Raw genomic sequence first — 11529 nt, forward strand, 5'->3', positions numbered from 1 at the left:
TACTCTCAGATATTAATATGTTCAGGCGTCTGATAGCTGGCTGTATGGAGGATTTGGCATCACCTAGTGACAGAAAGAGGAATGATACATTAATCAAAGACCAACTTTATACAGTCTATCAAAGGAAACAATTTTACAGCATTTGAATGCCAAAAAGCTAAAAAATAGACTTTTGTTCATTTACTTCACCATTAAAGTCCTGGAGCTTTTTTTTTACATTTTAATGTAGTGCTAGGCAAACATGAAGTCATAAATTACAGCATGTACCACTGGCGAAGTTACATAACACACATGGATCCTTAATTCAATGCAAAAACAAAGTACTTGAAGACACCTGCTGAATAAATGAGAACAGTGCACAATAAAAAATATGCAAACATTATACTTTCGGTAAATGCATCAGCGAAAACTGAGACAATAGAATGAAATGGCGCCAACCAACAAATGGCAGCTGTCTCTAGTTTCACTCGTGCAGGATTAACTCCTGCAGTGACAGCTTACTGACAACAACACACAGACAGGACATCAGTATTAAGATCGTTTACAACTGATGATACAATTTATGCCCAAAAAGCTTCTTCCCCCCCCCCCCCCCCCCACACAAATCTGCTTGTTTCCACATTCCCGATCATGTCTGTACACCAGTATTGTATAGGCCGATACGCGCGCGCACACACACACACACTCTCTCTCTCTCCCTCTCTCTCGCACACACATTCTTTATTCCAAGGGATTATGAGGCGCTACATTTATCTCCAGCAGTCTAGTCTTCCCAGCAGTCTGGGGTCTCCCTGGTTCAGTGTACCAGCATGACACCGGGTTAAGTCTAGGTGTAGTAGATTATCTCAGGGATCTGGCCGTCCTCCACTGATGTACCGTTGTTATTTCCTGGTGAGCTAAAAAACAAAAACGTCGTCTTGGTCCCCATTGTTGATTCCTGGGTCAATTTCTTCAACCCCTTTGTGCCATAGTGGGAGTCTGGGCCCTGAGGTGTCAAATTAAAAAGCAGATAATATGTTTCATCCTAATCAGGTGGGTTAAAAATAAAAAAATGCCATCATGTTCATTTTTGCAGAAATACATATTTGAAATACAACAAGTTGAGACTGACCTTTAAGGTGGCACATGCAGTGTAGCTGACATTGGGTTGGATTTCCACAGGCTCTTTGAACATCACTCTGAACGTGTTTGTTGTGCCGTCACAGTTGAAACCGGTGTCGTTCTGCCCCAGTGTAATGCGTTTGTCGCTCTCTAAGATCTGCAGAACAGGACAATGTATTTAGTGTTTGAACAACAATGTGCAAAAAAATACATATAAACTTTATGATAATTATATCAAACTGAAAATGTTAAAAACACAGCTGGCAGGTTACTCTGTTTCTGGGTTCATCTGTTTGGTGATGTATTTCTCTGGTTGGTAACTAAGTATTGGCTGTGACCAAAATAATTGAATATCAACAAAACATTCCTAGTACTGTGACATTTAAGGCTTTCAATTAAAAAGAGTTGTATCTGTAACTTTACAAAGTGCTTTAACAATCACGCAGGGAAGAATCCACTGGGAGAGATACTGATCTCTCTATCCGCAGCGTTCTCTGCAGATCACAATGTAAAGTGGATGCAAGACAAATCAGCTCTAACTGGAGAGGAATTAGGAAACATACAGGATGGAGGGTGAGTGGGCTCGCTACACGTAGGGCTGGCTATAAAGCTTTAAAAGGTATCTGACTGAAAAGTATCAAAGATTGTCAAGTAGTAGCACTGATGTGAAATGTATCCTCTGATTTTTTTTAAACCCTTTAAGTTATTGCATTGCTGCTTTTGTTAAGACAACATTGTACTTTTGAGATGATTGGCTTTTTTGTAAATTTTTTAAAAAATCTGTTAATCTTCCTCAAAGATACGTGAATAAAAATATCGGTTGTGAAACTGGTGTAATGTATCGGTACTAATATGAAAAACAACGCACCTTCCTTAACATAGCATCACTATGCCTCAATGGCAGTAGGTAGTTACCTGTATGTTGACCTGATAGTCAGTGGGTCCATGTATTGAACCATACAAGCCAAAACCCACGATGGATATTCTTTTGTTAACATTGAATCTGCAGAAGGAGAAAGGCAGAGAGAGAAAACGAATTAGACCAAAATAACTCAGTTGGTTGAGATGAACAACTGACCACCGATGTTGGTCATCTCACCTGATTCTGTCGCTGGTACCACTGTACCCCCATCGACTCTCAACCTGCTGGAATCTATTAATGCTGCACTCCTCCCCCCTGAGGCAGCAGCGGGGCCTGTCGATGTAGTCGACCCGTGGTTTGGGGTTTACTGTAAAGTGTAAAAACAGATTTACCACCTCCCGATCGAACAATATTCCAGACTGGGCAGGCCCTGTTGCACAAAAAAGAATATCAAGCTGGTTTCTGTGGTTTGAGTTGTATGGACAAATCAGGAACATGATGAATATGTTTGGCTGAAATGGTTAGTACAGTGTTGAAAAAAAAGAAACACAAAATAACTATTGCAGGAAGAGAAACAAGTTCTATACCTGCAGCAAACTCCTCAACGGTCATGAGCGGGAAGCGAATGAGCGGGAGGGCTTTGCCCAGAACCTTCTGTTTATTCTCAGAGGTCGGGGGAAGCTGTTGTCTGTAACACTCGGCCTCTGCCCAGCGTACCACCGCCCCAAACAAGCGGTTCTCCCTGATGCTGAGTGTGTCTCTTTGTAGCACTGCACATAAGGTGTCTGCGCATGCAAATACACAGAGTGGTCATCAGTTTACATCCAAAGAAGAAAAAAGAAAAACAGTTTGTGAAGAAAGACTCGCATACCAAGGTCGATATCTGTAAAACCCTCTGCGTTTATTGCGTCCGCAGTGCTTTTGTCTATAGTGTCCAAGCAGAGACTGGCAAGTTGAGGCTCATCGAATAACCTTGCCTGTAATGAAAGCACAACATAAGCCACATTAGTATCTAGTAGGTACTGGTCAATTACCTTTCATGCACCAAAGGATTTTTAAAAAGCTGAGGAAATGTAAGTGTCTCCTTTATAGATTAAATATTGTGTAAGATTAACAAAGATGTTGGGGGAACTAAAGCAGTCAGTAGATTCTAACACCACCTCATTTTGCAAATCTAATATTCAAGTCTGATAAATTCATCACTCAAACTTCATGAAAATGTTAATGAACTTAAAATGAGTAACCAAGCAATGACACTGGGAATTAAGCGTACACCGCTGGAGATGAGTCTCTTTTGTTGCTGTGTTGCAAAAAAAATAAAAAGGAGTGTTTTTTGATAAGCAGCTGAGCATCAGACAAAATGCTGAACCCAAACAAACGGCAGCATGAACCAAAAATAGCACAAACTAATGTCGTAAAAACTCAACCATCGATGGCTGCAAGATGGTCCTGTGGGGATACACAGAAAGAAAAATGGCTTCATCCTCCACTGAAAGTCTGACAGTTTCCAGCAGATGGAATGAACAAGGCAAAATTGTTATTACATGGTTTCATATTTTTCCCCAGGAGACATCCTTAAAAATCTGACCACACAGTTATTGAAACCTTCTGCTCCGCTTTAAAATGTATTTTTGTGCTTTGTGTCTTATGAGGGTGGATTCACCTAAAATACTGTGAACATATTTTCTCGCTTTCTCCTGGTGGTTTCTGACCAAGCAGTTTCCACAGCCACTCCCATAAAATGGGAGGTTAAATGGGAATTAAATTGTGCTGCCCAAAGCATCAAAATAGTACATGTGCAAAACTCAACAGCAATGTGTGTGTTTCCAGAAATAGTGTCCCAGTTGATACCACCATTTCTGGAAAGACGTGTTGCTGTCAAACGTCACTTTTCAACACCTCAAAATGAAATCTCAGAGACAGAAAACTAAAAATATAATATAATAAATATAATATGTGATATATCTGACGAGCTAAATATCAAGGTGTCAAACCAAAGGTTAATGCCAGAGAGTTTAGGGGTCTATATGTACTACACAGTAGCTGTGACAATAACCTGAGTGAGGAGCATGAACGCGTTGTCGGCTCTGAGGTGCTTGGTGAGGAACTCCACACAGCGACTCTCCAGAGCAGGGACCGCGTACTTCTTGGCCGTATACAGAGTCGTCATCACAGTCTCAGGACCAATGTGGACCTCGTCGGAATACAAGAACCTGTGCCGAGGAAACGGGCAACAGAACGTTGTTTATGGTCAGGTATTCATGATGTTATCCACCGAAGAATTCAAAGAATGTATCACATTTTAGCCTGAAAAATCTTGACTAGAAATACATTTGCAGTATGTTGATGGTGTCCAACCAGATAGTGTTCCTTACAAAAGCATTACGGCCGAGTAACAAACTTCAGTACTTCTTTGCTAGCAGCAGAAATCTATCCGAATCCAAAGACCGGCCAAGAGATGGCATCAAGTGTCAAATTTATAGTCTTGATGTTTACTTTTTCTCTTATCAGACGAATTTTGCCAATTTTAGACTGTATATTTCTTTTAGGGGGGAAATACTCTTGTACAGCAGCTGGTCTTTGCAATACTTGATGTTTTACTGACTAACTTAATTAAATGGGAAAAAGGGGTTTGTAGGAAATAAAAAGTTAGAATATCAGAAAGTAAGGTGTCTATAAAAGCATTGTATCTGAAACCAGGCACTTATAACTGCATGAAAACCTGTCTGTTATAGTTTCTATAACTATCTAAGAGATACTTGACATATGGACCTATGTCTCTACAGTACACTAGACTTTGCAATGTTGTTCTACCTGGGCTAATGATCTGAGAGTTATACTATCATATGTACACACTGCTCCTGTCATGGTGTTCCCATTTAGCTCTTCCCAGTGTGCAGTGCAATCACTATATCAGGCCTTCAGCCTCCTTTAACGTTAAATGTACCTGAAGCTGAACGTTGCTGGACGAATGGATAAATTACTAAGTGGGCTTTACTTTGGTGCATGGTGATCACCTGGCCTACCTGAGCAGGGCGAGGAAGGCTGCCGGTTCCACATCAGGCAGCTCAATCTCAGTCGAGGTTGTGGCCATCCCACCGTTGAACATGGCATCAAAAACGGCACTGCCGGCGGCCAGGACGAACTTATGGGCCGGTATCCTCTGGGCCTGTCTGCCCTTCCCCACGATGAACCTGACGTCGCTGAGCAGCTCGTTGTTGAAGAGGAAGGCGAAGCGCTCCTTCAGGGAGCTCTTCGTCGCCTGCCAGTTGTACATGGGCTCCCGGTGAAGGCCGAGGACAGGCGGGGAGGCGGACCGGGCAGAACCGGAGGAGGCTGGCATGTTCGCGAGCACCGCCGCGGCTCCAGATTGAACCGAGTTAAATGCTGCCTCCTGGCCGTCATGGTTTGACGCTAAGCCGCCACCGATGCTGCCGCCGCTCCCTGTCGCCATAACGACACGTTTTTAATTTGTTATTCAACGTCCCGAAAGCACCGTTAATGTCACAGGAAAATGCACCGACCGTACCGTGTGTGTCGTTTTTTTATTTACGTGGTATCCATCGCGGCGGACGCCATCATTCTTTGATGTTTAGCTAGCTAACGGTATCTGCTAGCTTGCGTTCCTCCAGAAATGACGCAGACGCACACTTCCTACAAAACACATTTTTTTCATTAAACTTTATTGCTGTGTTCAAGAGAAACAAACAATCAAGTGAAGAGAAAGGGAGCAAAAAGTACAATGTGTTGACACGAAATTAGTTTTGAAAACAAGACAAATTAATAAAACAAAATGTTCTCGCTATGTATACATCATTTAATGTGATATATTAACGTTACCAATACAGCTGCTGATAAAGCAATGTTTGTGCTTCTAAGTAAATTAACATTTGTTAATAGACAATTTTTCCCCAATAAATTAGATTTATGAAGGAGGATAAACAGTAGTAATACATTCAAACATTTTTAAATCAGCAATTGCATTTTTGGTGACCACCATATAAATCCAGTTTTTTTGTCAGAGCTTTATTTTAATTGTTATTTATAAATCAGATAACAAACATTAATACATATATGGCCATACATATCAATTGTAGACATGATGTTTACATTTATAAACAAACCCACTTATATATTTATTTGTATACTTTTCTTTTTAATTTCCAATCGACCACGAGATGTCAGAGTCTGCTCCTTTACTTAAATAACATTAACAAACCTTCACAGCTTTTTAATGGTAATGATGAAAAATAAACTAATTAGAGTTGTTCTGCTAATAACGCATGCCTGTATATTGAATAAAGCTGCAATATTCAGTAAAATCATTCTCTGTCACGGTGATGTGAACAGCTTTCTCTCTCTCTCTCTCTCTCTCTCTCTCTCTCTCTCTCTCTCTTTGTGTGTGTGGTATGAGAGAGAGAGAGAGAGTGAGAGTGAGAGGGAGAGGGAGAGGGAGAGGGAGAGGGAGAAGGAATAAAAACGAGAAAGACCAGAAACACATGACAGAACATGCACGCAGGAGCTGGATTGGACGTTTGTGCGTTGTTTACATAGTTTGTCACATCGGGACTTTTCCCCAATTCCTTGAGATATGACTGGCAGACTAAACAGGAGAGTCTAAGCGGCAGATTTCCCACAAGATACAATTGCTCAACCCTGGTCCGCAATGAGCGCGTCTGCAGGGACGGGAGTGTTTGTCCTCTCGTTGATGTCCATCCCCATCTGCTTTTTATTGAATTCCCTCATTTACAACAACAGGTGAGTGAGAAGAGGCCTTTTTAGTTTGAGTTACCTCTATTGTCTCTGCTGATTAAGAGACTGTTGCCAGTGCAGCACTAATTAGCATCATTTGAAAATGATTTGTCATATCTTTTAAAACTACACATATCTCTACATTGCATTTAGTGCTGAAGCTTTCTTCTTCGCTGGCTGTTCAACAGTCCTCATCCTGTCCATTTCAACCCATTTTATGCTCAAGAAGAAGGCTCCAGTAGATCCTCTTTTCTATGGTATGAATTATGAAATGCACGTTTCTTGTCGGGACCAAGACATTTTTAAATGTTTGTAGTCTTTGGAGAGAAATATTGATTTAACAAGTCATGTGAAAGGATCTCTGACTTACATGAAAACAGAGGGAGTTATTGGGGAGTATGACCCTGCAGTAAACCTTAAGCACCTATCTGTCCAGTGTTTGCAGTGTATGCATTCCTCAGTGTGGTGAATCTGATCATCGGGCTGGAGCAAGACAACATCATTGATGGATTTGTGACGTTTTACCTCAGAGAGGCAAGTGTTGTGTTGTGAGTCCTGTTTGTGAGCTGTCTCTTTGTACTTACTGATAGATCCACCCTGTGTTTTAGGCAGAGCCACATATTAATACAGCACATGGGCACATGATCTCCTATTGGGACGGCTGTGTGCACTATCTCATGTATCTGGTCATGATTGCGGCGATTACTTGGGGGTAAGAACGGTCTGTCTGTCTGATCTACCCGTCTGTTTGTCTGTCCATCCATCCATCCATCCATCCATCCGAGTCTCTTGGAAGTATAATGTAATCATTTGACTTTGACAATAGTGGTGTTTCGTGGTTTGCACATTCAGGGACAGTTACCGAGCCATCGGACTCTACTGGATGGGATCTTTTCTCACGCGTGCCATAGTCTACATTCTTGGGAATGCTGTGGGTAAGTACACTAAAAATAATGGCATGCCTTTAGACGGCTAGTGTAGGGTAGCCTGTAACCCCCTGCACACACCTCCCCTGAGAATTTTACAATGTAATTAAAAAGGATGCCCATTTTACTGTGTATACTGCTATGTTCAGTGTTTTGGTCTGTATCTTTCCCATGGTGATATATTATCTTTGTCTGCCTCTAAGGTAAATATGGGACCCAAGTTAGTCCTCTCTTCCTCCTCCACATGCTATATATTTCTGTGTCTGTCTGGGCCTGCTTACGCATCTTCAGCCAGCCCTCCACACGGGAAGTTCAGTTGACAGTAAGTCACCATCAAAACTGGACATTATTGCAATAAAGCATGTTATTGGAAGATTCCCTTCATATACTGTATACTATATTGTGTGTGTGACAGAGAGCCCTGTATTAACATCCTGTTGTTGCTTTCTCTCAGAGCGTCCAGGAGGCTGAAAGAAAAAGTTTACTCCACAGACCTCTGGACCTACTGTTCATCATCTACCTCATTCCTGCTTTTGCTTTCTGCGTCTTCAGAGGCCTGGTGAGAAACCGTCAGATCATCACCTGCCAGTGCGCTCACACACACCGTGGTGGAATAATTATAATCTTTATGTGTCTGTTAGGTTGTTCTGGACGGTTCCGGCGAATGGTGTCAAGCCTACACACGACAGTATGAGCCTTACCTCAAAGACCCTTCAGCCTATCCTAAAATACAGGTAACTCAGTAAAGCTATCAACACCACACGCTCATTCTGATACTGTCATTGCACTTGTTTCTAAAGAAGTAAACTGTGTCTGTGTTTGCCAGATGCTGGTGAGCCTGCTGTACTCTGGACCATACTACATCATTACTCTCTATGGGCTGATGGTCCCAGGATGTGAGTGGATGACTGATCTGACTCTAGTGCACTCTGGAGCACTGGCCCAGGTACGCCCTTGCTGTTTATTCCTCGCTCACCAGCAAAGGAATAACTAGGCCTTTGCAGGTAAAGATCCTCCACTAGCACATGTGTTAGTCTGGCTGTCTAGACTGCAACAGGTGCTACACTTATACGAGGGTTAAAGATATGTCTATCGACCCTTTTCCCAGCAGCCACGTCCCAGCAGGGTAAACACATGTGTTTTTGAATTGATCAAATCAATAATGGTCCCGTTCTTTTTAGTGTGTCAAAGGCATTCCAGTGAGACAGCATGCACAATACCAAGGCCCTGGTTCACTTTTGAACAAGGTCATAATTACTGTTATTGATTGCACCTGTGTTTACCCTACAATGACATGTCAAAGGCAGCCCCCACCCTCTGGAACTCTCTCCCTGCGGTGATCCGCAACATCTCCACTCTGGACGCCTTCAAAAGGGCCCTCAAGTCCCATCTGTTCGCCAAGGCTTTCGGCCCCTAGTTTACTTGTTCTGTTTTTCTGACTGTTTGTCTAAACTGTTTTTGTTACTCTTGTAAAGCGGCCTTGGGTCCCCTGAAAGGCGCTATATAAATTAAAGTTATTATTATTATTATTATTATTAAAGAGGCTGCTGTGAGAAGGGCCTAACAAGTCAAGAGAAGAGGTCTATGCCTGTGTTCATGTCATATTGGAGCTATCGTAATTACAAGTTTATAACTTGTAAATACATCCAGTAGTTATGGGACAGACGTACATTTCTGAACGCTCCGATATATCTGACTTTACAAGACTGAGGTTGCTAAAAAGTAAACATGGACACCTCTCCAAACCCAAATTTAATGAATATAGTGCATGTCATGTCAATTTAAATTAATAATTCGAACAATAATTTGCACGGTAAATTACCCAGACCTTGTAGTGGTCTTTATCATTTTCAGTCACACAAAGGTGGTCCGTATGAAAGAGCAAACTCTTTTCCCACATGACATCATCATTCCAGGTAGATGAGGCAATGCTAGACCAAGAGTGAGCATCTGGCCAAGCCTGTGTAGGCAGTTCCTAAACTCCCCTCTCTATCTAGTAGCACACTGGTCTCGGTTGAGGATATTCTTCCGCGCAGTAAAACGCAAGTGGATCTGCATATGAACTGCTATGGTCTGACTCAGCACCACGTACTCATCTAAAGATGGAAACTCTGTCAAAGGGTGGGAGCAACTTGTGTGCCAATCACATCGCAACAAGACAAAGCAGCGATTGTATTTGAGCTGCAGGCTGGGGTGTCACTCATCAGCGGGATAAGGGTGGAAGCTGACTTCAGACCAAGAGGAGTGGTGGTATTGGTGGTGTTGACTTAAATGTCAGCTGTTTGACCCGGCTATATATAGGAAAGCTGACGCTTTGACAGCCGTGGTTGCTGTTGAGTCCAGAACCTCTCTCGCTGCTGCTATCTTTCGTCAGCAGAGTCGTACCAAAAATCAGCTGGATCCGGTTTATAATCAAAAAAGTATTTAATAATTGACAGAAGCTAAAACAGTTACAAACTGAATTACACTATCAATAACATAATATTTCATGAAATTGAGGCCCAATCCGGGCAACCCGGCAGACGGCTGTCTGGCCGATGGCCCCCAGAGGATCTCAAGAAGTCCGGCAATTCACTGTCCTATTGTGTCCTGAGTGTCTCTGAGATGTCCCGTATCAACTCAGTGATTGGCTGAAAAATATTTTAAGGATGAGGGGCAGTATCAGAATGTGTCCACGTTTTATGGTCATCATCATCATCATCATTAAATGAATAATCCACCATAAAACAATTGTTCCCTGAATTTATCTTGTTATTTTACCTATGCTTTCTTTTAAATATTCCTCCATAAGAACTGTAAAATGTAGACAATGTGATGTCTTGTAAAGATATATTCACAATTTTGCACTGATGTTTAACACAATGATCAAAGAAAAAAGGAGAAATGGAAGATTTAGGAGGAGACATCAGTCAGACATCTTCATGCAATTGTTTAATCAGGCGCAAAAAAAAGAACTGACTCTTTATAAGCAAGTGATATAAGAAAACAGTGTTCCTGTTCGTGTGACTCTACTGACTGTGAAGCTTTTAGTCATCACTGTCATTTTCCCATTTCTCCCTCCCTGCTTCACTTCACAGGCCCAGTTCGCTCACATTGGTGCGTCACTTCACACACGGACGCCGTTCTCCTACAGAGTGCCTGCTGGCGGCCAGCTTGTCTTCTTGCTGGTCAATATCCTGTACGCTCTGGTGCCTCAGGCTCTGTGCTACCGCTGCTGCAGCAGGCCTGCCCTCTTCCTCAGGCCAATGCCAGATAAGAAGACTGAATGACAGAGAGTGCCACAGAGAGAGTGGCAAGGATGTCGAGGATGCCTAAATAAAAGGATGAAGTAGTTGTAAAAGGCCGCTCTGTGTTTGCAGTTATAAGAAGTTGCTGTTTTTGGAGGGGAAGAACTTTAACTTTAATGAGGGCTAAGTGGAGGTATTGGAGACATGACAAAACACTCCAGTGCCAAACAGAGTTTGTGTCATCTAGCATTTATGTTTGTTTGCTTATTTTGAAAATGTGAACATACATTTTTACAAAATAAATGGGTTTTTATACACAGTGTCACAGCAGAGATACTAATGCTGTTAGACCTGTGTTTGGGATTCAAACTACTTTAAAATAATTATTGTTCTTAATTATTTTTGGTAGTTTTTTTTTACAAAAACTGCTTTCTTGTTGACACTGAGGTTTCTGTGCAGTGCCTTTTTTCTAATAAATTGGCAAATAAAGAAATCATTCACACCTGTCTATGCTTTTAATACTATATAGTGTGATTTATACATGGATAAGTACATAGATATTCAACCATTTAAGGGCATTTGACAAAAATGTTAAATGTATTTTAACAGTATTTTATTTGGATTGTTTAAACCGGAAGTACTTTGTGTCCACTACCTTTTC

General features: G+C 41.7%; 2 protein-coding genes across 4 annotated transcripts; one reads left to right on the forward strand and one right to left on the reverse strand.

Moving 5' to 3' along the window:
- Positions 1 to 218: 218 nt before the first annotated feature.
- On the reverse strand, positions 219 to 5591 carry LOC306789470 (BTB/POZ domain-containing protein 1-like). 2 transcript variants are annotated; one of them, XM_079285436.1, is made up of 8 exons: positions 4990 to 5591; positions 4020 to 4176; positions 2835 to 2940; positions 2551 to 2748; positions 2201 to 2330; positions 2017 to 2104; positions 1112 to 1258; positions 219 to 985 (listed from the first exon to the last, which is right to left on the reverse strand). In XM_079285436.1, exons 1-8 carry the CDS (start codon positions 5415 to 5417, stop codon positions 827 to 829), a joined length of 1413 nt encoding a protein of 470 aa, XP_079141562.1. In that variant the 5' UTR covers positions 5418 to 5591; the 3' UTR covers positions 219 to 826. The 2 variants fall into 2 exon arrangements, with proteins under 2 accessions (XP_079141562.1, XP_079141561.1); XM_079285435.1 differs by having other exon boundaries at positions 2201 to 2393.
- Positions 5592 to 6439: 848 nt separating this feature from the next.
- On the forward strand, positions 6440 to 11370 carry LOC306794664 (transmembrane 6 superfamily member 1-like). Of its 2 annotated transcripts, XM_079292807.1 has the most exons (10): positions 6440 to 6721; positions 6869 to 6972; positions 7152 to 7253; positions 7328 to 7427; positions 7568 to 7650; positions 7845 to 7963; positions 8096 to 8200; positions 8283 to 8375; positions 8468 to 8587; positions 10719 to 11370. In XM_079292807.1, exons 1-10 carry the CDS (start codon positions 6630 to 6632, stop codon positions 10908 to 10910), a joined length of 1110 nt encoding a protein of 369 aa, XP_079148933.1. In that variant the 5' UTR covers positions 6440 to 6629; the 3' UTR covers positions 10911 to 11370. The 2 variants fall into 2 exon arrangements, with proteins under 2 accessions (XP_079148933.1, XP_079148934.1); XM_079292808.1 differs by lacking the exons at positions 6869 to 6972; positions 7152 to 7253; positions 7328 to 7427.
- The last annotated feature ends 159 nt before the right edge of the window (positions 11371 to 11529 follow it).

Source organism: Melanostigma gelatinosum (assembly GCF_949748355.1).
Source record: "Melanostigma gelatinosum genome assembly, chromosome: 2".
Taxonomy (NCBI): domain Eukaryota; kingdom Metazoa; phylum Chordata; class Actinopteri; order Perciformes; family Zoarcidae; genus Melanostigma; species Melanostigma gelatinosum.